At 45.0% G+C, this 25,363-nt stretch overlaps 1 protein-coding gene across 1 annotated transcript in view; it reads left to right on the top strand.

Annotated features, from left to right (window-relative positions):
* The first annotated feature begins 784 nt into the window (after positions 1-784).
* Positions 785-25,363, top strand: part of CA9 (carbonic anhydrase 9) — a 37,219-nt gene continuing 12,640 nt past the window's right edge. The window contains exons 1-3 of the mRNA XM_058172552.1: positions 785-3,561; positions 9,888-9,926; positions 10,680-10,850. Coding sequence (XP_058028535.1) covers positions 3,444-3,561; positions 9,888-9,926; positions 10,680-10,850 — 328 coding nt within the window. The 5' untranslated portion in view covers positions 785-3,443. The remainder of the gene's footprint in view (positions 3,562-9,887; positions 9,927-10,679; positions 10,851-25,363) is intronic.

The raw sequence follows: 25,363 nt of genomic DNA, 5'->3' as shown, positions 1-25,363 counted from the left end.
TTGTCACGGGGAATTTTATGAAAACCTAATGAAAATGTTTTTAAATAATGCTATGAATGTTTTTTAAAAAGTCAAATTAAATTAAATTAAATTAAAAGTCAAATTAAAAAAAAGGAAAAGGAAAAGGAAAAGGAAAAAGGAAAGTGCTTTAGTATCAGACAAAACTCCTACCGCCCACCATGAAAGCTGGAATGCCCACTAGTGGGTGGTAGGGACCAGGTTGACTACCACTGATTTAGTTGATCTTTAAAGTTAAGTTAATCTTTAAACATTTTTGCCAGTCTTTCGGGTGCCAAGTGGCATCTGTAAAACATATATGTTTTCCTTGTATGCATGTTGACAATATTAATTTGTAATTCCTATCCCATAATTGCTGCCATTTATCTAGCTCTATTGTGTGACCAAAGTTTTTCGCCCATGCTATCGTTGTTTCTTTGACTTGTTCTTCTTCTAATTTAATAAGTGACAACAATTTTTTTTATCATTCTCTCTTCTATTCCTGTCAATATCTTATCCAATTCTGTCAGTTCCATATAAAAACCATAAAGTTTAGCATCCTTTTCATATCTAGATTGTATTTGCAACTGTGTATACCAATCCATATCATATCCCTGCTTTTCCAGTTCACATTTCATTTTAAGTTCCCTCTTTTCCGACAAAATACCTTTGTATCTAAAAATATTTCCCATATTAATAATATTTGGATGTATAAGTGCTTCCATCATCGAAGGCCAGGCTGATATCTTCAAGTAGTGTTGCTCTCTAATTTCTTCCTATACTAATAACAAAACATTTCTTATATAGTGTCTTTGGAAGTAACCATGTATCATATTTTTTCCATATCATGTGCCCCTGAGCTTGGCTAAAGGAAGCGCCGATGCTGGGGCAGGCCTTGGGGGCTGCTGTGAGCAAGCTTCTTGGGGAGAAATTCTTCCCAACCATCGAAGAAAGGAAAAAGACTCGCCTCGAAAGGCGTCAAGGTGCGAGCGTGACCCCCGCCTCCCCGACGCACACCTACGTGACCAGCCCGTGGGGAGGGGGGGCCTGGCAGCGGGGTGCTTGGGGGAGCCAAGGGTGAAGTTATTCCAGGCTCCACCGACAGCAGCTGTCGGGGGAGGGCGCAACACGGCCACTCCGAACAGACCGGTCGGTACCGAGCCTCAGGCGGTCTAAGCACCCGGCTTACCGAGAACTGAGCGGCAGCCCCTCTTGCTCGGGGAACTGCCGGCGGGACAGCTGAGCAGACGGAGAAAGCCGCTCCTCTCGCGATGCCTGAAGGAGCAGAGCTTTTGCTGACAGGTTCTTGTACGAGTGAGGCAAGGGCCGAAACGCCGATCCTCGATCAAAGCCACGCCTCCGCGGGGAAAGGTTACCCGCTTGAAGGTGTGGCGGTGGGTGGGTGTCCAGTAACTGGTCCTTAATTTAGGAAGGGCGCGCAAAAGGCGTGCCGCAGTGATTTTCTATAATCTTGCTCGCCTAACCCTGATGCTATCCAGTAGTCTGTGTAGGCTATCTGTGTAGTCAGGGTTTACCCTGTGCAGTGTGTGCAAGGAACCAAACTTCCCTCCATCAGCGTAGTTGGGGGGGGGGGGATAGGAGGGACATAGAAGAAATTTCCGTATGTTCCCTTCTGTAAATTTCTCAGGATCCTTAACAAACATGCCAGTCCGGGGGCCCGTAGTTACACCAAAGCATATACCACCCTCCTTGAACTCCCCTTGTTAAATGTCTTACACTGTTAAAATAACTCAGGTTAACTCAGGTCATAGGAAGAGTACAGTATGGAGTTACTTAGGCTATATTCTTTACAGGAATAATTCCATTTCTCACATAGGAGTAATTCGGTTATTCAGACAATGCACGATTAATCTATTATTTTTCATTTATTCATTATTTATATACCGCTCATCTCGCTGTTTGGGGCGACTCTAGGCGGCACTCATTCGAGGCTTTAAAGCTCCCATCAGAAGAGTTAATTTATGTCGCAGCCGTCGATTTAAAATTTGTCCCGACCATAAGGGGGACTTGATTTTATAAATTATGTTGAATCGGCAACATCGTACATGACAGCCTGGGAGGTTGCTTTTTCCTCTTCTGGAGGCATGGGGGTGCGAGTTAAAAGTATAAACTGCCAGGAAACGGTTGTACACCGGCTGGAGCACCCGGTCAGTGGTGGGTGAAAGGGCTGCTGCTGCTGCATCTAGGCTGGGGCCCAATCCGGCTTCAAGAGCAGCGCTGCCATTTACAAAGAGGCTTACCCAGGATGTTGGCGCGGAGTCTTAAGGAAGCAGAACGTGAACTGCCTGGTGTGGCCGTGGCGCGGGAAGAAGGCGCTGGGAATTGCTCACTTCCGGGAGATTTTGGGCCAAGCTCGTTTCTGAGCTTGAGTATTACTACTAAGATCAAAGCAACCGGAATGAGGATAGATCTGAGGACTGCCGAGCCTTGGCTGTCCTGTTGAAGGTCCCAGGTCCATCCTGCAGTTCGCTCCTCGAATCCCAGAAAGCAACTATCATTCCGCCGCTGCGAAAAGAAATTATTTACCCCAGATTAGTAACTTTAAAGTCCCGCACAGGTTCCTTCTCGCCTTCAAAGGCTCGGCTGCTACAATGCCTCGCCGCTCCTTCCTCCAGGGTCGGTGGATGGCGGAGAGCGCTCTGGGGGATTGGAGAGCGGGAGCTGGGTTCCTCTCAAGGCTCTCTGCCCCAGAAGGAGGTTCCAGCGCCCGCATCTAAGGGACTGGGCAGTCAAGGGGCAGCTTCCAGACACCTTTCAGTCCTCCACCAATGCCGCTCCAGGCCGGTTCTGCCTAGAGAAAATGGCGGGACTCAGAGAAAAGCCTCTGGGCACGGGAGCCTTGCAGGGTCCCCTGTCCCGAGTCTAGGCTGATCACGGAAGAAGTCCCGTCTCGTTTGGGATTAGACCGAACTGGAGCGCATCTTTCTCGGGCGTCTCTCAGATTGGATCGGGTGACTTTTCTTCTGCCTCATAAGACTCCGGCCCCGATAATTGCTCGGTCCAAATCAGGCTCTGGAGAATGGTACCGGCCTCCTGCTCAAGTCCACGAGGACACCTCGAACAGGAACGGGGAAATGGGGGGGACGTGACCAGCGTGTCGGTGTGAGGAGGACACAGCCCTGCTCCGACGGGGCGAGGGGAGGATCCCTGTGGCCACAAATACTCAGCAAAGTGTGGCTGGAACACCCGCTACAACCAGAAGCTACAGCGAGCGGAGATGCGTGAAGCCTCGGCCAGGGCCGAAAGGGGGCATCTTCTTCCCGCGGAGCTGTAGCACTTCCCTCCGCAGGCTAAGACGGGGCGGCGCGGCACAACTCCCCGCTATAAAAGGCGGCAAGCGCGTCCCTTCGATCTCTGGGAGACGCTTCACTGGGACGGACTCCCGGCCTGGCTGGTTCCAGACGCTACCTCGAGGGCAAACGAAGATGCGCCCCGCGAAGAAACTGAGGCTCCGGTTCTCCTCGCTGCGGCTGCTGCTGCTGCTGCTATGGGCAGCCCCGCGACCTTGCGCATCGAGCGACGACGAGGAGGATGACGACTCAGGTGGGTGAGAGGCGGCGCGGCAGAATTCCCCTCCACTCCTTCCGGGGCTTAGTTTCATCAGCTCCACCTGTTGTTTCAACGGCGGCCGCCGTAGCGCTGCTCCGAATTGGACGGCCTGTGCGGGCAAGGTCCTTCCCGCAACATCCTTCCGTCAGTCCGTTCAGCAGGGATGCGATGTGGGAGACCGACCCACTCTCTCCGACCGAAGAAGCCATAGAAAATTCCTCCGGCTGGAAATTAGGGTTGTCGTTGGGCAATACCAATGGTATTTATTTATTTATTTTATTTATTTTGTCACAACAATATATGTAGGTATCATACAAAAAGATTATATAGTATATAAACACATATATGAGTAAATATAGGAGGTATAAGCATATATATATATATAGGAAGAAGAAAAGAAAAACAATAGGACAGGAACGGTAGGCACGTTTGTGCGCTTATGCACGCCCCTTATGGTCCTCTTAGGAATGGGGTGAGGTCAATAGTAGAAAGTTTTTGGTTAAAGCTTTTAGGATTATGAGAAGAGACCACAGAGTCAGGTAAAGTATTCCAAGCACTGATGATTCTGTTACAGAAGTCATATTTTCTGCAATCTAGATTAAAGCGGTTGACATTAAGTTTAAATCTATTAGTTGCTCTAGTATTATTGCAATTAAAGCTGAAGTAGTCTTTAACAGGAAGGACATTACAATAGATGATTCTGTGAGTTAAACTTAGGTCTTGTCGAAGGCGACGGAGTTCCAAGTTTTCTAAGCCTAGGATTTCAAGTCTGGTGGGATAAGGTATTTTATTGTTTTCAGAGGAATGGAGAACTCTTCTTGTAAAATATTTCTGGACACGTTCAATTGTATTGATGTCAGAGATGTGGTGAGGGTTCCAAACAGGCGAGCTGTATTCTAGAATTGGTCTAGCAAATGTTTTATATGCTCTGGTTAGTAGTGTGGTGTTTTGGAAAAGAAGCTACAAGATTAGGTTTACAACTCTTAGAGCTTTTTTTGCTAAGTAGTTGCAGTGGGCTTTGGCACTTAGATCATTTGACATGAAAACTCCAAGGTCTTTAATGGGATGGGGTCGTCTGTAAGGTAATGTCCATCTAGTATGTACTTAATGTTTGGGTTCTTTTTTCCTATATGTAAGACTGAGCATTTGCTGGTTGAAATTTGGAGCTGCCAATTTTTAGACCAAGCGGTTAGATGATCAAGGTCATTTTGAATGATAGAAGTATTGTCTGTGGTGTTAAATAGTTTGACATCGTCAGCAAAGAGAACACAATTACTTGAGATATGGTCACAAAGATCATTAATGTATAGTATAAAGAGTGTTGGTCCAAGGACGCTGCCTTGAGGAACGCCACTCTTGACAGGAACAGGATTTGATAAAGCATTGCCAATTTTGACCACTTGTTGTCTGTTAGACAGAAAAGCAGATATCCATTTGTGAAGGGGTCCTGAGATGCCGTAGGATAATAGTTTTAGGAGAAGTTTATTGTGTACTACTGAGTCGAAAGCTTTGCAGAAGTCTATGTAGATTGCATCTATTGATTTGCCTTGATCAAGATTTGTAGTCCATATGTTTTTACAGTGGAGAAGTTGTAAGTTACATGATAATTTTTTCCTGAAACCAAATTGTTTATTGGAGAGTAGGTTGTTAGTTTCTAAATATGAGGTAATGGATTGGTTGATGATTGATTCCATGACTTTGCAGTCATGGAATCAATTTTTAGACGGGATTTGTAGAATCAATTTAAAAATTGATTTTTAGAATCAATTTTAAAAATTGACTTTTAGAATCAATTTTAAAAATTGATTTTTAGAATCAATTTTAAAAATTGATTTTTAGAATCAATTTTTAGACGGGAGTGGGCAACTTCCTGGGCACCAGAATGCCCTTGGCTGCCCACCGCCAGCGATTCCCTTTCTGGGCGGTCTGAAGCAAAGTTTGCTCCGGAGTCAAATTTTTAAGCAGGCTGCGCACACCAAGGCGCAATAGACGTGAAGATGCCAAAGGATATTGGAACAGAAAGGTCCCTTGAGGGAGGCTATGGACTCCATTCGGGAACCCACCTAAAATATCCTTAGTGACCGGTAGTTGCTTGTCTGTTGCCTGGAGCAAAGTGTGCCCAGGAGCATTGAGTGGCCATTTGGTTTGTGCAGCTGTGAACCTTTTCCTAAGGTTGGGAGCTGGCCTCCCCATTTCCAGGTCTAGTACAGGTCTTAGAGCAAATACCCATCCCTCTCCCTGCTGGGTAACACAAATGAGGTCCTTAATCTAGCAATCTCCTCCAATTAGCTTTTGCTTGCTTGAGTATGTCCTTGGCTGGGGGCAGACCCTCCACTCAGCTATTCAATTTAGAGGACTTTCTGTTGTTCAAAAGTAACTCTGGTTGTATTATGGAGGTTCTCTGAGTTAATTCTTTTTTTTTAATTTACATTTATATCCCGCCCTTCTCCGAAGACTCAGGCAGCTTACATTGTGTAAGGCAATAGTCTCATTCTATTTGTATATTTATATACAAAGTCAACTTTGTTGGGGCTGCAGATGTTCCTATTGGATAACATCGTTAGTGCAGGAGTTTTGAAAGCAATATTATTGAGCTCCAAGTAAGCAGGTGTAGGATTGCAGCCTAAAGACTTAATTGCAAAGTAAAATATTCTCCCCATTGTGGTTAATTGGTGGGGCTGATCCTAAAGGGCTCACTGCCACACAGTGAGTCAGCCCTCATGAAAAGGTTCAACACAGGCCTTTCCTTCTGATTTCATTTCTATTCTGTTCAGTGGAATGATGGAGCTGCGCTGAGATTGGCCTCTGTGGGAAAAGAAGCCACTTGATGGAATTTGAGTCACCGTATGCAGTTAGGGTGAGCCCAAAGAAGCTGGGAGAACTCTTTCCCAAGCTCTTTCCTAGGAAGACAAGGGCAGAAGTCTTTCAGATGAAGCACCCTTTTTTAAAGGGACCCTGTGTCCACCCAGGATTGAGCAGTTTTTCTCTTGGGCAAGGGCGGTTGGACAACCGTGGCAGCTCCATGTTGTGCCAGGTCTCCTCTTTTGTTCTTCTAGTTCCCAGAGGACCATCCTCCCTCATCCCAGAAAACATAGCAGGTCACCCTCTCCCCTCCCCCCAATCACTCTGCAAAGAGGATGTTGGGCTTCTGGGTGCCTCACATACTCTCTGTGGCTGTGCTGGGACACGTGGCCTTCCACTGAACTCTTGTTCACTCAGGAGCTTCTAGTAGATCCCTTCCCCCACCTTTTTGTACAGTTCAGTCACAGAACAGGTCATGAAGTTCCAGTGGAGCTCTGTTAAAACCAAATTGGGATGAAGGACTTTGAGGTAGGAAGAAAAACCCCAGGGGGGGGTGTCCTGCAGTGGAGCCCCTCCAAACTTTGGCCACCTCATGTCAACATGGGGCCCCCTGCTCCCAGGTGGAAAAGGAGAGTTTGACCATCTGAGGGGCTCCAAGTCGGTCACAGAGGCTAGAGGAGGAAGGGGTGGCTGCAACTCTCTGTTGCCTCTCCCCCCACCTGAGCACAGGGAGTACCTTGCAAGCAATTGTTGTCTCCCCACCCCACCTTAGAGCACCACTGACAGGAGAGGACTGTCTCCACCCGTAATTGCTTAAAGGTCACACAAAACAGTTCATCAAGGTAGCTCTGATTTCTGAGGTCAAATGGGAAGAAGCTGCCTCTCTTCCTTAGTGAGCCTTCTATTCCCCCAGCTGATCTCATTCCTTTGCAGCCCCTGCCCTATGGAAGGTCCTCTGACAGACTCCCACTCTTTCAGGATTTAGAAGTGCACTTAAGACCCGGCTCCTCCCCCAAGCATTGAGCAGGGTGAGGGGAGAATTTGCAGGCTCTGTTAGGGAAGGGTGGCTGTGGCGCCAGGTTTCTTCTCTTTGATTAATTTTTGTGTGTGTGTTTTATTCCTGCTTGTAAGTCACCCAGAGTTTGGTTTAAGATTTGCAAATGTTTTAAATAAATTCTGGGGTGCCTCCCAGTGGGGAGATCTCTTGGGCTGCCCTTCTGCCTCCCTACCCTTCTTGGCTAGCAGCTCTTCTCTTCCAGGGGCAGCCAGGAGGGCGTGGGAGGGTACAGTTGCTCACAGATTGGCCTAGGCTTCCAGCTGAATCTGCAGTGCACAATTGTTCTGCCTGATTCATGGCATTTGTAGGGCATCAAAGGATGGTACCTCCACCTAGTAATTCACGAAGGCTATTTTTGCCAGCAAAACCAAAAGTTTCATATTATACATTAATGATCTCTATGACCATATTAAAAATAATTGTGTTCTTTTCGCTGATGATGTCAAACTATTTAACACTACCAACAATACAGCTACCCTTCAAAGCTACCTTGACTTTGTGTCAGAATGGTCAAAAACTTGGCAACTCCAAATCTCAACCAGCAAATGCTCTGTCTTACAAATTGGAAAAAAGAATCTAAACACTAAATACAAACTCGATGGACATTACCTTACAGATGACCCCCACCCTGTCAAAGACCTTTGAGTTTTCATATTCAATGATCTAAGTGCCAAAGCCCACTGCAACTACATCGCAAAAAAGGCTTTAAGAGTTGTAAACCTAATCTTACGTAGCTTCTTCTCCAGAAACACTATGTTGTGACTCCAGAACACTCTACACTACTAACCAGAGCTTATAAAACATTTGCTAGACCAATTCTTGAATGCAGCTCGTCTGTCTGGAACCCATACCACATTTCAGACATCAATACAATTGAACGTGTCCAGAAATATTTTACAAGAGTTCTCCACTCCTCTGAATACAACAAAATACCTTATGCCACCAGACTTGAAATCTTGGGTTTAGAAAACTTAGAACTCCGCCACCTTCGACAGGACCTGTGTTTAACTCATAGAATCATCTATTGCAATGTCCTTCCTGTTGAAGACTACTTCAGCTTCAATCACAACAATACAAGAGCAAACAATAGATTTAAACTTAATGTTAACCGCTTCAATCTTGATTGCAGAAAATATGACTTCTGTAACAGAGTTGTTAATGCTTGGAACACACTACCTGACTCTGTGGTATCTTCTCAAAATCCCCAAAGCTTTAACAAAAAACTGTCTACTATTGACCTCACCCCATTCCTAAGAGGTCTGTAAGGGGCATGCATAAGAGCACAAACGTGCCTACCGTTCCAGTCCTATTGTTTCCTTTCATTATATCCAATTAATATAGTTATTACATACTTATATATATGTTTATATATTATATAGTTACTTTCATGCTTATGTTTATATATACTGTTGTAACAAAATAAATAAATAAAATAAATAAAATAAAATAAGGTGGGACCAGCAGAATGGCTGCCATTGCCATGCTATTGGAGACTGCCTGCCTGGAAGCCTTCTAAGTCCCGGACAGGTTATCCCCATCCTGCCTTCTTCAAGGGAAAGCAACAGTCATGGGTGCAAAAAAAAGGGGGATCCTTTATCCATGGTTGGTATTTTATTTATTTCTTTACATAAGATTAAACTGCAGGTTCAGGTCAAGATCCCTCTGAGTCTGGCTCTCTCACAGGGGCACTCAGGTGTCTGGAGAAGTCTGGAGAAGTCTGGAGACACAGCCCCTTCCTGCCACCTGCTGTCTGGCAACTAGGACTGGAGGGAGGTTGCCCCCCACCTGGAGGTGACATTGAGTCTTCAAAGCCCCTTGCCCATGGATTTCTTTTTTTAAAAAAAACCCTTTAAAGTCATCAAAACGCGTGGCCATTTGTACATCTTACCGCAATGGCTTGCCAGCTTTATTATGCGTAGGGTGAAGATGTATAGTTGCAATTTCCTCATTACACACTGCACAGGATTTTATACCTGGGTCATTCAACCCTACCCCAACCACCCCATTTGCAGAAATCAGCTTGGCCGGGGCAGCGGCACAAAGAATTTGCCTCTGCCAGCCAGTACCTATATGGAAGCAGTCTGAGTCTTTTGAGAGGCAAAGATTTGTCCAAAGCAAAAGGCGGTTTAGACTGGCATTTCCTTTAGGTGGCTCCGATCCAACTTCAGGACTCCTCTGAGGTCACCAGGGGAACCTGTGGAAGAAGAAGGCAGGTGCTCTATCTCTTTAGCTCACCATCCGACCTCTGGTCTGGGCTATCATTCAAGGTCATTTGTGTGTGTGTGTGTGTGTGTGTGTGAGAGAGAGAGAGAGAGAGAGAGAGAGAATCAACCACTCTGTTCCCCATATCAGAATTAAAATGGAGTGGGGGCGGGGCAAGGAGAACCTCCCCTTTTTGCTTTTGTGGGAAGGAAATAGTGGGAGCAACAACTTGAGTCAGGTTCTCTTATTTGCTTCCTAGGTCTTCAAAGGCACAAAGACCATCAATGGAGCTACAAAGGTAAAGGCCTGGTTTTGCTCCCCTGGGCCCCTGGCCAGGTGAATGCTGGTTAATGATCAACTAGCACTGATCACACCTGCTGCTGATCTTCTCCAGCTCTACTGAGCCCAAAGCCTGCCTGGGCATATCTGGGCCTCAAGTTGTAGCAGCAGCAGAGAAGGCCTGTTCCTGCTCTCACCTGCCCCCCCCATCCTGCAGCCCTACTTTAGTCATTGCAGGTCATTATTCATGCCCAGTGCCCACATTCCTCCCTGCAGGAGAGGCGATAAGAGCTGTCCTTGAACTGACCCCCACCCCCAAGGGCATTTGCATTCCATGGGTAGCTGCCTCCTCCCAGCCCAGCCCAGAGCTGTCACCCCACCTGCATTTACAGGCTAGAGGTAAGCCTCCTGGTCTCTTCCCAGATCAACCCCAAGATCCTGGCTGCTTCACAATCAACGTAGCTTGGAGGAACCAGCTACTTCCCAGATTCAGCCAGTTAATGCAGCAATTGAGAGGTAGCTTTTCGGTGTTTTAAAGCCAGAGCTGGGAAGACATGTGTGAAGTTTCCAACCCAGAAAAACCACTTGGAAGTCCCCATTGTGTCCTTTTCGCTCTATCCTGTATTCTCTGGAAGAGCAAGAAGTGAGGCTGACCAAGCTCCATTTTTCCTCTTTGTTAAGCTTTCTCCTTTTTCCTAACCCCCTACCAACGTTTCCCGCCTGAGGCAGGTAAATGACTCTGAGGCCCCTGAAGCGTGTTCTTCTCTTTCAGACATGCCAGAGTGGGCATCCATGTTCCCCAACTGTGAGGGTCACATGCAGTCTCCCATCAACATCAACACAGCTGCTGTCAGCTTCAGCGTCAAGCTGGAGCCCCTGCTACTGTCTGGCTACGATTTGCCTCCCCAAGAGATGCTTCCCCTGAAGAACAATGGCCACACTGGTGAGCATCACGGGGCTGCTGAGGATCAGCTGCGTGTAGCGTCTCAGGAAGCATGAAGCAGGTGCTGGTTCCTCATTCAGAGTTCTTCCTGCTTCCTTGGACAAGGGCCACCTCTTGGCCTTTCTTCTCATAATTGGGCTTCTTGTGGTACAGGGAAAACAGATTGTGCCTGGTGCCAGGTTTCAGCTTGGCTTTTGAGTCTGCTCTGCCCTTGCCCTGCCCTTGCCCCACGGAGGGTCCCTGACAATGATGCCCAAACTCCAGGATCAAATTTCTCCCAGATCACTAAGGGATCCTTCCAAACTACAGGAATTAGAAAGGGGTTGTGAGGTTGTAACATGCAAGCAAACAGATGAACTTGCTCGGTAGACTGGTCTCGCTAAAGGAGAGAACTGTGGGGTCCTTGGTGCTCTCTGAGCTTGGTTGTTTTCTTGCAGATGTTTTATTACCAAACTAGGTAACGTCATCAGTGCTCAAATAATGTTACCTAGTTTGGTAATGAAATGTCTGCAATAAAACATCCAAGTGCAACAAGGAACCCCCAGCTACAAATATTCCCTTCTATTGTTAGGATAGAACGCTCAAGCAGAAAGATAGCGGGAAAGATAGTCCAGGGCTCCCAGCCTCACGGAGGGTGGCTCTGGTCAGGGAGGGTCACTTACATCACAGGGGACAGGCTAGGGCTCTGATTGCATGGCTATCACTGCCATCCCTTTTTTTGTAATTACTTATTTTAATTATAAGCACCAGCTCCAAGGATCCCTAGTCACTGTTCAAGTTTGTTTATTTATTTACATTTATTTTTATTTGTAAAATGTATTAGTTGCCCATCTTATCACACAATGTTACTTTGTCCTTTGACAAATGATGGATTGTTTTTTGATAAAGGCCAGGAAAAGTCACCATCTTTGTATTTGAGGGTCTATTCTTCCAATTCCCACTCACTGGTCTCCAGGTAGAAGGCACAGCTCCCCATAATTAAGCAATGACATTTGGTTGGCACTGAAATAAAGCCAGAAGAGTCTGGTCTGCCAACTGCTAAGCATTTTACAGTTAAATAAACATGAACATTCTGTTAAAGAAAAAGGAAAATGCTACATCCATAATATGTGGGAGCAATAACAGAATACCAGAGTTGGAAGGGACCACGGAGGTCTTCTAGTCCAAATGCCTGCTTGAGCAGGAGATCCTGTTCCATTTCAGACAAATGGCTGTACAGTGTCTTCTTAAAAGCCTCCAGTGTTGGAGCACCTGTTTTCCTTTGATTGATTGTTCTCACTGTCAGGAAATTTCTCGTTAGTTATAGGTTGGTTCTCTCCTTGATTAATTTCCATCTGTTGCTTCTTGTCCTGCCTTCAGGTGCTTTGGAGAACAGGTTGACACCCACCCCTTCTTTGTGACAGCCCCTCAAATATTGGAACACTGCTATCATACCACAGTCTTTCTCTTTCTTAGGCTAGATATGTCTAGTTTCCCAAATCTAGTTCATCATGTGGTTTAGCTTCCAGACCCTTAATCATCTTTGTTGTTGTTCTCTGTACTCTTTCTAGAATCTCAACATCTTTTTTGTATCATGGTAACCAAAAGTAGACACAATATTCCAAGTGTGGTCTTACCAATCTTGCCATCCATCTTAGAAGGACCCCAGAATTGTGGAGTCCAACCCCCTCAATTGAAAGTCTCCTTTATCTTTGCTACATCCATGAAAGAGAGATCATCTGATAGATTTTAAGAATTTCATTAACAAAATTGCTGTTTGATAAGCCTTCAGAACTTGTGTCCAAAATAGACAGGATTCTCAGAGAAAAGGACTGCTTTCATCCTTCATGAGATTTAGTTTTTACTTCCTGATCACCCTTGTCATCCATTTTGACTTAAAATGTGATGAATGGAGCTGGACAAAAGCACTAAAGGAAGGGTCCCACCAAGGCAGAAAGCAAAGTGAGAATAAAATGAAACTTCCTATGATTTCAAAATGCATTCTTCTGGTGAGGTACCATAAGATTGTACTGACCATTTTTTGCAGCTGTGTTATAATGCAGGCTTATATTCAGCCTGCGACCTTTTTCAGAGATGCCAAAATCAAGCCAGGCATCCCTGATTCTCAGGGGCTTTTTCCTAAGGGAAGAAACTGCACCTCTCTCTTACCAAATTGGTTTTGAATTTTATTTCTGCCTTCTACAGCATTATGCATTCCACCCTATTTGGCATGATCTACAAATCCGATAAGCTCCTCATCCAAGACATCAATCAACAACTTGAAGATTAAAGGCTCCGAGCTGAGCCTATTTCACTCTCCAGTTGGTGTGGAACCATTAATGGGCACTTTTGAACCAGGGCTGGAGGGTGTGCGGCTATTTGGATATGAAACAGAAAAAGTGTTTCAGAGGTGTCAGAGGCAGGCTGTCTGCACCAGTCAGTGCCTTCTTAGAGAAAGGGTGCCTTTTCCTGACCTGAAAGACCGGAAGCTGCACTTGAATACAAGCACAATGTAAGTCCCAGAAAGGAGAGTGTTTAAGGAGAGAACAACAGGGTCATTAATGTCCCCTTGTCGCACCAGGTGTGGGTTTTTTTTAAGGAGGTAACAAGAAGTGCAGGGAGTGTGTCCATACTCCTCCTCATCATCATCATCACTGCAGCCCACCCTTAATTGGCTACTGATCAGAATGTTAATGGATGGCATCCACACTCATACGAAAGAGATGGATCTTACAGCTTGCCACCCAAAAGCAACAAGTTTCTTCACACAATTTATTACAGAAGTTGCCCAATCAAAAAAAAAAATGAGTTTGATAAGACCAAATCATTCCTGTTTTTGAAAACTCCATGTTGAATTCTGTTACTCACCTCAGGGTTTTCATAGAATCAGTCTCTTTACTTCCTACTTGGCAAATGCCTTCTCAAGGATTAGGTGGGATTGATGGGTCTGTAGCTTGCTGGGTCTTCCTTTCTTTCCCCACTTTTTGAAGATTTGGATACAACCACCTGGGACCTCAGAATTTCACAAAGATAATCCTTAAGGGTTTAACCAAAATGGTCAATACCTTTCTGTAGTAAGCTAGGACACAATTATTTTAAAATCTTCACTGTAAATAGATATTCTCTGACTCCAGGCTTTAGTTCTCCCCACTCATCTTGTTCTTTACCATTCCCTGACATTCTCACTGATAATGTTTTACCCAAAATAGGACTAGGGAAACTCTGGCTTATTGATGCATCTCTTTCGTTTTATTTTGAATGTATCTGATGAAGTTGTGTTTGTTTCTCTTGCCAACCATTGCAGATTCCCTTTTCTGATCTCCTGTCAAACAGGTATTTGCTGGAACTGATTTCTGTTTTCAAAACTCCACATAAAGCTTTTTGTGCATCCACGCTGACTTCTTCCATTTATTTCTTCATTTTAATTATTTGCATTGTGTTTTTAGAATCGTCTTTCTAGGAACTTCTGTCCTTGAGTTTCTTTTTCCATTAGCTTCTCCTGCCACAGCATCTCATTTCCCATTGCTCTGAGTTTTGGTTACATACAGCAATCATTCAGTTACTTTTGATGCTTATGATCCACTTCACACCAGCAGGCAGTATTTTATAGAATGAAAGTGTTGGAAATGTTAGTTCCTCTCCTTCCTGGGAGCATCCCAGATTCATGGCTGTCCGGAACCATCCCTGCGCATGATGAAGCACCCACAACTCCAGCAGACAGGCTATTTTGCTGCTTTGTAGCTCTCACCATTCAAGAACTTCCTCCATATTTCAAGTTTAAATCATCCTTTCACTGGTTCTTATCCTACTCTTGGTGACTATAGAGAGTAAGTCCACATCCTCGCTCTCTCCATATTGGATGGCCGCTCTTGTGGCTCTCCTTAGCCTCTTCATCTGCACGCTGCACACGCCAAGTTCCTCTGACCGGTCTTTGTGGAATTTCGCCTCCAAGCCCTGCACCATCTTTGCTGCTCTCCCCTGCGCCCCTTCCAGTTTCTCAAGGTTCTTGTCATATTGTGGTGGCAGTTGTCGTCTTGGTGCAGATTGAGCAGGGCAGCTCAGAACAGAATGGTCAGTGATCGCAACACTGCATTTCTGTGAATGCAACCCAAGACTGCATTAACTCTTTCGACAGCAGATTGGGGATTCATGCGTAATCAGTGGTCTACCAGGATGTCCAGATCCTTCTCATACATACCACTGCCAAACCAGGTATCTCCCATTAGGCACCTGTGCCCCTGATTTTTTTGATAAAATCAGAACCCAATATTTCTCCCCACTCAACTACATTTGGTTAGATAAGACCCAATATTTAACTTTATTGAGATCCTTTTAAATGTTGTGACTGTTTTCTGAGTGGTTAGCAATCTCTCTCCCAGCTTAGTGTCAACTGCAAATTTGCTGAGGATCCTTTCTATTTCCTTGTTTAAGTAATTTATGAAAACATTTGAGGAACACACTGGGATGGCCCTGGGATGGAACCCTGAAGTACCCTACAGCAAACACTTGGATATGGCTCCATAAAGGACCACATAATGGATACTGTTATTCAGCACCAAATTTATTTGGTGGTGGGACCATCCACCCCATATTTCCTCTCTTTATCAAGAAAGAGCCTATAGTCCTTTTCAAACTCCTTAAAGGATCATCTGTCAATAACTGCTTCCTTGACAGCATTAGCTTTTGCCATCGGTGATGGTTTCTCACCACTCTGTCTTTGGGTGGCCTCTTTTTAAATTGCTTGTCATTCTTCTAAAGCATGGAAAAATGATCCTTTTCCATTGGTGTTCCTGCTACTTCCATTTCCTCTGTTATGTATTGAATAGTTGAAACTAACCTTTAGATGACCCTAACTGTTGGCTCCAACTGTTTTGGAGGGAACCTTTGAACATTCATATTTGGGCGGGTTTTTCAAACATTATGATTGGTTAAGACCCTGTGGGCCCAGAGTATAAATTACAGGCATTTGCCTGCTGTTCCTCAGTTCCAGTTTTGAGTCAATAAATGCTGTTGTAGCTATCTTGGTCTGGTTCTTGCCTACTGAAGCCCACTACACAATAGTGGCAATGAGGATGGGTTGCTGCAGGGTAGAGAGCTGCTGCTAACCAAGAGACTGAAGTCACTGGGTGATAGGCTGGGTAACGAAGCCCTGGCAGGACTAGTCCTCACGCCTGCCTGCCAGTAAGCCACACTGGAGGCACACTGAAATCACTGGATGTCAGACCAGGTAAAGAGCCTGGTGGGACCATGCTCCCTGCCCTGCCTGCCAGTAAGGCACACTGGAGGCACAGACATACCTGAGGAATCCGTCCCCAGGACTCCTAAGTGCAGCCCAGCTCCACCCACAGTAGGACAGGCATTAACTAGCACCACAGGGGCCTTCTCAAAATGCCTAAATTAGGAAGGCTCAACAAGATTGATATTACTCACCCGGAACAGTGGAGCTCATATGTCTCGCAAGTAGAAAACTATCTCCGGGCTAACCATGTTACGGACGACGACCTAAAGGCAGTAACCCTGTTATGTGTCTGGACAAGCCACGTTTTATATCACTGAAAACTTGGTAGTGCTGGCAAGCATAGAGACAGTGGCCTACGTAGACCTCAAGAAAAAAATAAAGGAACATTTTGAGCCTAGACTCGGTCATCACCCGGTGCCATGCATTCAAGCAAGGAGAACAAAGATCTGGGGAATCTGCAGAAGAGTTTGTGGCCGCCCTTCGCCAAACTTCGTGCCAATGTGAGTTCTCTGATCTGGAAAATCATTTCAGAGACAGGCTCATTTGCAGCCTACGTAATAGTGAATTACAGCAGCACCTATTTGCCATGGAGAAACTGACTTTCCAAGATCCGTTGAAGGAAGTTATGGTGGCTGAGGCTGCCAGGGGGGCCATGAAGACTCTCTGACCAAAAACATACACCCCAGAGATCCACTAAGAGACCACAGAAGGCTCAGGGGAGGTCAGTGAGAGTGACAAAATCGATCGCTTGCGGAGAGAGCCACCCAGATGGTATGCTCCACAGAGCAAGCAACTCCCCCACAGAGCTGTGCAAGCTGCGGAGGACCACATGAAAGAACAGAGTGCAGATTCTGCACAGCTGTATGCTATGCCTGTGGAAAGCAAGGGCACATTGCCTGAGTTTGCAGAGGTCGTCAGTGGAAATGAAACCTGTGACACAGCAACACAAGTGGAAAAGGCTCCCATGACAGAACAGAGTTGAATACCACTTAGGAAGGTGTAGCATCCAATGCACAGGGGCCCAACACCCCATCAAAGAAAAGATAAGACTCCAACTAAAACTTCAAGGGGTCCCATGCTCCATGGAGCTTGATACTGGATCAGCCCTGTCCATTATATCGTCCATGACTTTCGACCACATTTGCAAATGTAGCCGAAGGCGAGTCCCACTCAAATCATTGAGTTTAATGCTAATGGACTTCCAGAGTCACTGTTTTCCCATAAGGGGCGAACCTACCATTAGTGTACAATTTAGAGAGTTCAAGGGTCCCCTCAGCATAGTGGTTGTAGAGAGGCCACGCACCAGCCTCATAGGACTGGGCTGGTTCAAGGCCCTAGGCAACAGGATAATGGGCATTCATTGAACCCAAATAGCTGATCTAGAAGTGGTATACCAACAATATGCTGACGTATTCAGTGCTGAGCTGGGACAATACAAAGGGGCACCCACTTCACTCAACCTTGATCCAACAGTAACTCCAATCTGATTAAAACCGCGCAGGGTTCCCTTTGCATTAAAGCCTAAAACTGATGCGGAACTAGACAAGCTGATACAACAGGGAGTGCTCCAATTTTTGTGCTGTAGCCATTGGGAGATTCCCATAGCGACCCCATCTGTGCAGACTACAAGTGCACCATAAACAAGGCACTACAGCAGCATACTTACCCTGTACCAGTGGTAAGCCATATCCTTGCCTCGCTCCAGGGAGGCCGAATCTTTGCTAAGCTATACCTCGCCCAGGCCTACCAACAGCTACCGGTAGATGATGCTACCACAGAAGCACAAACAATAGTCATACACAGGTGCATTCCGAGTGCACTGCTTGCAGTTTGGGGTAAGCGTAGCACCAGGATTGTTCCAAAGTATTATGGAACAAACACTGAAAAACATTCCCGGCATCTGCCCATACATGTCCTGATCGCGGGGGAATCAGCAGCAATCTTGGCAGAATGTCTCCGCACAGTACTCCAATGTTTCCGCAGGCAGGCCTAAAACTCAAGAGGGAAAAGTGCCTGATTGGCGTGGAATCCACATAATTCCTGGGTTTCCGCATCAACGCTGCCGCTGCCGGAATCCACCCATCTGAAGCAAAGCTAAAGGCAATTCAGCAAGCCCCCCCCTCCCCGCCACCAAAATCCAAGGGGAAGCTTCAAGCGTTCCTGGGCTTGCTCAATTTTTACCACTCCTTCTTACCGCATAAGGCTGCCCTGCCAGAACCACTACACCGCCTACTGAACAAAAAAGCACCCTGGGTCTGGTCGAGCACTCAAGGCGGTAAAATCACTGCTATTCTCGGACTTTGTCCTAGTTCATTTCAACAAAACTGTACCAGTAACACTAGCCTGTGACGCTTTGCCATATGGCATTGGGGCAGTACCAAGCCACAGGATGCCCGATAGTAGAGAGGCCTCCATCGCATACTATTCTAGAACGTTATCATCAGCTGAAAGGAACTATGCCCAGATAGACAAGGAAACCCTTGCCATAGTGGCAGGCATTAAGAAGTTCCACAACTTCTTATATGGATGAAACTTCACCATCTTTATGGACCACAAACCTCTGCTTGGTCTCTTCACAGCTGACAAACAGACACAGCAGATCCTGTTGCCACGAATGCTACAATGATCCATATTCGTACTGGCTCTTAGCTGTATACTTGTACTGGCTAGTCCACAAGCTGCGCGAGGGCAACCTTATGGATGACTCTTAACTATTAACCCTGCTAAAGGGAAACTAACCTTTTAGATGACCCTCACTGTTAGCTCCAATTGTTTTGAAGGGAAACTTTGAACATTCATATTTGGGCAGGTTTTTCAAATATGATTGGTTAAGACCCTGTGGGTTCAGAGTATAAATTATAGGCATTTGCCTCAGTGGTGGTATTCAAATTTTTTTCCTACCAGTTCTGTGGGTGTGGCTTGGTGGTCTGGGGTCATGTGACTGAGTGGCTGTGGCCAACTTGACATCACTCATGCCCACGCCCACTCAGTCACATGACCACCACCCCCAAGCCATGCCCACAGAACCTGGTAGGGAAAAAAATTGAACTTACAGCTATTGCAGCCTTTCTTTCTACCTATTTTCTGCCCAGGCCTGGCTTAATCTGTCAAAGGCCTCCTGCATGTTGCCTGCTCTCCCTTTGCCAGTCGCATGCGTTGCCCTGTTTCCCCTCCTTCAGAGGCCCCAGCCTTAGCCCCACTTCCTCCCCCACGACCACCTCTGTTGTGCCTCGTCCTCCCTCCTCTCCTCAGCCGGGCCCCTCCCATCTCCTGCCGGGCCTGCCTTGTCCTCCCTCTTCTCCTCAGCTGGGCCCCTCCCATCTCCTGCCAGGCCTGCTATCAGATTCAGAGTCTGATAATGAAGAGGAATGGCCTGGCATGCCTCCAGCCCCCAGCCCTGGTCCCATGCCTGGAGGGGATGTCAGGAATAAACAAACAAACCTCACTCACACGCAGCCATCAGAGGCAGTCAGCCACGGATTGGAATTGCCTGGACCTGCTCCTTCTGACCCCTCCCTTTCTCAAACAGCAGAAAACAATCTAAAGTGGAAGGATCCGCGCTTCCGGAGATCTGAGAGGCGACGTCAGCAGAAGGAAGGGAGGGGCAGGCCTGGATAAGTGCTGAGTCATGGAGCCACACCCCATGGCCTATATAAAAGTCCAGCTTGAGTCAAGCAATTTGAGTCAAGCAAAGTCTCATCTGGTTTGCTGAAGTCACACCTTGGATTCTTGCCTGCCCAGAGAAATCTGAAAGGAATTTGGCAAAGCTGCAGAGGCTTCGTGGCCACGCTTGATACAGACTTCCCAGACCCGGTCGTCGGAGAGGGATTGGGACACGACAACCTCTTTCTTTGGGCTTACCTTCCTCCCATAGTGGCAGGTGGCAGAGGGGAAGGCAAGCCAGGGCTGAACCATTGCTGCTGGGCTCTCCGCCAGCCCCCATCTCACCCCCCTTGTCACGAGATGCCCTGCTTCCTCCCCCATGACCTCTTTCTTCGGGCTTACCTTCCTCCCATGGCGGCTGGTGGCAGAGGGGAAGGCAAGCTCTCTTTTTCAGTGCGACTGCAAGAAGCCCAGGCAAGTCCCTCCACTCCGGCACAGCAGGCAATGGGGTGCATCTGCAGGGCCTGCATGAAGAACAGAGTGGCAATGGCACTGCAGCGGGTTTTTTGGCGTGTTCAAGACATCTGGTAGTTTTTGGTGGCCTCCAGCCAGCTGCCACTTCTGGGAAGTGGCTGGCAAGAGGTGGCAGCTTGGAGGCTTCTCGCACTGAAAAAAAAGAGGTGGTGGCTGCTCAGGTATCTCACGACAAGGGGGGTGAGGTGCAGCCTGGTGGGGAGCCCAGCGGCAATGGCTCACCGCTGGCTTGCCTTCCCCTCTGTCACCAGCCATGGGAGGAACGTAAGCCCGAAGAGAGAGGCAGTAGTGTGGGAGGAAACAGGCTAGGGCCGGGGCCTCTGAAGGAGTGGAAATAGGGCAACGCATGCAACTGGCAAAGGGAGAGCGGGTGGCAAGCGGACAGTGGCTCTGGAGCAAGGCTGGAGCCAGAGAATGGCGCATTCCTCAACCTGGCTGAGATGGGCAGCAGCTCCAGGGCCTAGGGGAATGGCACATCTCTGGGGCACTGGCCCCCAACCCAAGATCACTTTGAGTATTGGGAAATTTCCACAAAATGAAAAACTTTTGTGCCTGGCAGTTGACTCATTATCTTATGTAGGTCAACCACATTTAGCAGATGGGATCCTGTCCCGTTGCCCCTGCCTTCTGCAAATTGAAAAATTCCGCAAGGTTGATGGTGAGTCTTTAGTCAGAGATTTCTTTATGTTGTGTCACCTGCAAAGTCATGGAATCAATCATTAACCAATCTATTACCCTCCACCTAGAGACAAACAACCTACTTTCTATCAAACAATTGGTTTCAGGAAAAAAATTATCCGGTAATCTACAACTACTACATTGCAAAAACATATGGACTACACATCTCGATCAAGACAAAGCAATAGATGCAGTTTACATAGAGTTCTGTAAAGCTTTTGATTCGGTGTTACACAACAAATTACTTCTAAAACTAAAATTCTATGGCATTTCTGGACTCCTACATAAATGGATAGCTGCCTTCCTGTCAAACAGACAAGAAGTGGTCAAAATAGGAAGCGCTCTATCCAACCCTGTACATGTTAATAGTGGTGTTCCCCAAGGCAATGTTTTAGGTCCAACACTCTTCATACTTTACATAAATGACCTTTGCGATCATATGTATGATCTACATATTACTTTATTTATAAATAAATATTTATTTATTTATTTATTTATTTATTTATTTATTTATTTATTTATTTATTTATTTATTTATTTATTGGTCATTTACTTTACATAAATGACCTGTATACTGCACGAATCAAGAAGAGGGCCGTGAAAATATTTACAGATCCCTCGCATCCTGGACATAAACTGTTTTAACTCCTACCCTCAAAACGACGCTATAGAGCACTGCACACCAGAACAACTAGACACAAGAACAGTTTTTTCCCGAAGGCCATCACTCTGCTAAACAAATAATTCCATCAACACTGTCAGACTATTTACTGAATCTGCACTACTATTAATCGTCTCATAGTTCCCATCACCAATCTCTTTCCACTTATGACTGTATGACTATAACTTGTTGCTGGCAATCCTTATGATTTATATTGATATATTGACCATCAATTGTGTTGTAAATGTTGTACTTTGATGAACATATCTTTTCTTTTATGTACACTGAGAGCATATGCACCAAGACAAATTCCTTGTGTGTCCAATCACACTTGGCCAATAAAATTCTATTCTATTCTATTCTATTCTATTCTATTCTATTCTATTCTATTCTATTCTATTCTATTCTATTCTATTAAAAGCAACTGTGTTCTCTTTGCTGATGATGTTATACTATTCAACACTACAAACAATGCAACTACTCTTCAAAAAGACCTTGACTATGTGTCAGATTATGGTCTAACAAATGGCAACTTCGAATCTCAACCAATAAATGCTCTGTCTTGCCAAAAAATCAAAACAAAAACTACAAATTAGATGGACATGACCTTATAGATGACCCTCACTCTGTCAAGGACCTTGGAGTACTCATTTTAAAGATCTAAGTGCTAGAGCCCATTGTAACAACATTGCCAAAAAGGCACTAAGAGTTGTTAACCTAATCTTGCATAGCTTCTTCTCTGGTAATATTGTACTACTAACTAGAGCATATAAAATATTTGCTAAACCAATTCTTGAATAAGCTCATCTGTCTGGAACCCACACTGCATATCAGACATAAATATAATCAAGAGAGTCTAGAGATATTTCACAAAAAGAGTCCTCCACTCCTCTCCTCGCAATAAAATACCTTATGCCACTAGACTCCAAATTTTATTTATTTATTTTTATTTATTTAGTCACAACAATATATGTAGGAATCATACAAAAGATTATATAGTATATAAACATATATGGGTAAATATAAGGAGGTATAGCATATATATAGAAAGAAGAAAAGAAAAACAATAGGACAGGAACGGTAGCCATGTTTGTGCGCTTATGCACGCCCCTTATGGTCCTCTTAGGAATGGGGTGAGGTCAATAGTAGAAAGTTTTTGGATAAAGCTTTTAGGATTATGGGAAGAGACCACAGAGTCAGGTAAAGTGTTCCAAGCACTGATGATTCTGTTACAGAAGTCATATTTTCTGCAATCTAGATTAAAGCGGTTGACATTAAGTTTAAATCTATTAGTTGCTCTAGTATTATTGCAATTAAAGCTGAAGTAGTCTTTAACCGGAAGGACATTACAATAGATGATTCTGTGAGTTAAGCTTAGGTCTTGTCGAAGGCGACGGAGTTCCAAGTTTTCTAAGCCTAGGATTTCAAGTCTGGTGGGATAGGGTATTCTATTGTTTTCAGAGGAATGAAGAACTCTTCTTGTAAAATATTTCTGGACACGTTCAATTGTATTGATGTCAGAGATGTGGTGAGGGTTCCAAACAGGCGAGCTGTATTCTAGAATTGGTCTAGCAAATGTTTTATATGCTCTGGTTAATAGTGTGGTGTTTTTGGAAAAGAAACTACGCAAGATTAGGTTTACAACTCTTAGAGCTTTTTTTGCTATGTAATTGCAGTGGGCTTTGGCACTTAGATCATTTGACATGAAAACTCCAAGGTCTTTAACGGGATGGGGGTCATCTGTAAGGTAATGTCCATCTAGTATGTACTTAGTTTTTGGGTTCTTTTTTCCTATATGTAAGACTGAGCATTTGCTGGTTGAAATTTGGAGCTGCCAATTTTTAGACCAAGCGGTTAGATGATCAAGGTCGTTTTGAATGATAGAAGTATTGTCTGTGATGTTAAATAGTTTGACATCATCAGCAAAGAGAACACAATTACTTGAGATATGGTCACAAAGATCATTAATGTATAGTATAAAGAGTGTTGGTCCAAGAACGCTGCCTTGAGGAACGCCACTCTTGACAGGAACAGGATTTGATAGAGCATTGCCAATTTTGACCACTTGTTGTCTGTTAGACAGAAAATATCTGTTTATCGTGTACTACTGAGTCGAAAGCTTTGCAGAAGTCTGTGTAGATTGCATCTATTGATTTGCCTTGATCAAGATTTGAAGTCCATATGTTTTTGCAGTGCAGAAGTTGTAAGTTACATGATAATTTTTTTCTGAAACCAAATTGTTTGTTGGAGAGTAGGTTGTTTGTTTCTAAGTATGAGGTAATGGATTGGTTGATGATAGATTCCATGACTTTGCAGGTGACACAGCAAAGGGAGATCGGTCTGTAGTTTTCGACTAAGCTGGGGTCTCCTTTTTTGAAGATAGAGATGACTGTGGCTAGTGACCAAAGTTTGGGAAGAGAACTGGTAGTGAAAGCTTTTTCAAAGATAATACTTTGTGTAATAAAAATATATAATATTTTGGGCTTAGACAACTTAGAACTACGCTGACTTCGGTCTGACCTAGTACATAAAATTATCTACCACAATGTCCTACCTGTCAATGACTATTTCAGCTTCAACCAGAACAATACACAAGCAAATAATAGATACAAACTCAAGGTAAACTGCTCCAAACTCAATTGCAGAAAATATGACTTCAGTAACAGAGTGGTCAATGCCCAGAATGCACTACCTGACTCTGTAGTTTCCTCCCAACCCCCCAGAACTTTAAGCTTAAACTGTCTACTGTTGACCTTATCCCATTCCTAAGAGGTCTGTAAGGGGCGTGCATAAGTGCACCTGCGTGCCTACCGTCCCTGTCCTAATATTCCTTTTTACTTACTCTTTTCATGTATCCAAATTATGTTTATACTTTTACCTGTTATTTTATATATGATTGACAAAATAAATAAATAAAATAAATGAAAGCAGGACTGGGTGTTTAGCTCCCAGGTCCAACAATGGCTCTTTGGGTGATAACAGCCACCCAACTTGGGACACTGAACCTGGAAAGGATACTTCTTGCAAGAAGATTTTCCAGAATATCACATTGGACATTCTGCCTAGGAGGTGAGCCCTGATCTGAGTTAATGGTGTGCCAGGTTCCAGGCCTTCTTTTCAAAGTCTCTCCAGTAACTTACCCACAGTGCTGCCAGAGTTAAGTCTGGGGTTCCCAGGAGGGGCTGAAGTTAGACAGAGGTCTCCCTGCCCACCTACTTCTATCCCATATGCCTTGAAAAGAGGGGGAATGGGAGAGCTGAACTGAGCTGAGCAATGTTATGGGCATGGATAGGTGGGAAAGTAAAAGGGGAAAACCTGCTTCTTCTGCCCTGCAGTCAGGCGAATAAGGTTTAGCTAAGTGCTGTCCTAGCAAGCAAGTGATGCTGGGAAGATGTTTTATTTATTTATTTTGTTTATTATTTTATTTATTTTATTTATTTGTCAAAAACATATTAGCTAATATATATAAGTATAAGCATGGAGTGGATATATAAAATAGATACAAACATTAGGACAGGGACGGTAGGCACGCTGGTGCGCTTATGCACTCCCTGACATTCTTAGGAATGGGGTGAGGTCAACAGTAGACAGTCTTAGGTTAAAATTTTGGGGGGTTTGGGATGAAGCCACAAAGTCAGGTAGTGCATTCCAGGCATTGACCATGATGAAGTCATATTTTCTGCAGTCGAGTTTGGAGCGTTTCACTTTAAGTTTGTATCTATTGTGTGCTTCTGTATTGTTGTGGTTGAAGCTGAAGTAGTCATTGATAAGTAGAACATCGTAGTAGATAATTTTATGAGCTACGCTTAGGTCATACCG

This window comes from Ahaetulla prasina, chromosome 2 (genome assembly GCF_028640845.1).
Source record: "Ahaetulla prasina isolate Xishuangbanna chromosome 2, ASM2864084v1, whole genome shotgun sequence".
In the NCBI taxonomy this organism is placed as follows: Eukaryota; Metazoa; Chordata; class Lepidosauria; order Squamata; family Colubridae; genus Ahaetulla; species Ahaetulla prasina.
This window is presented reverse-complemented; position numbering and strand designations above follow the sequence as displayed.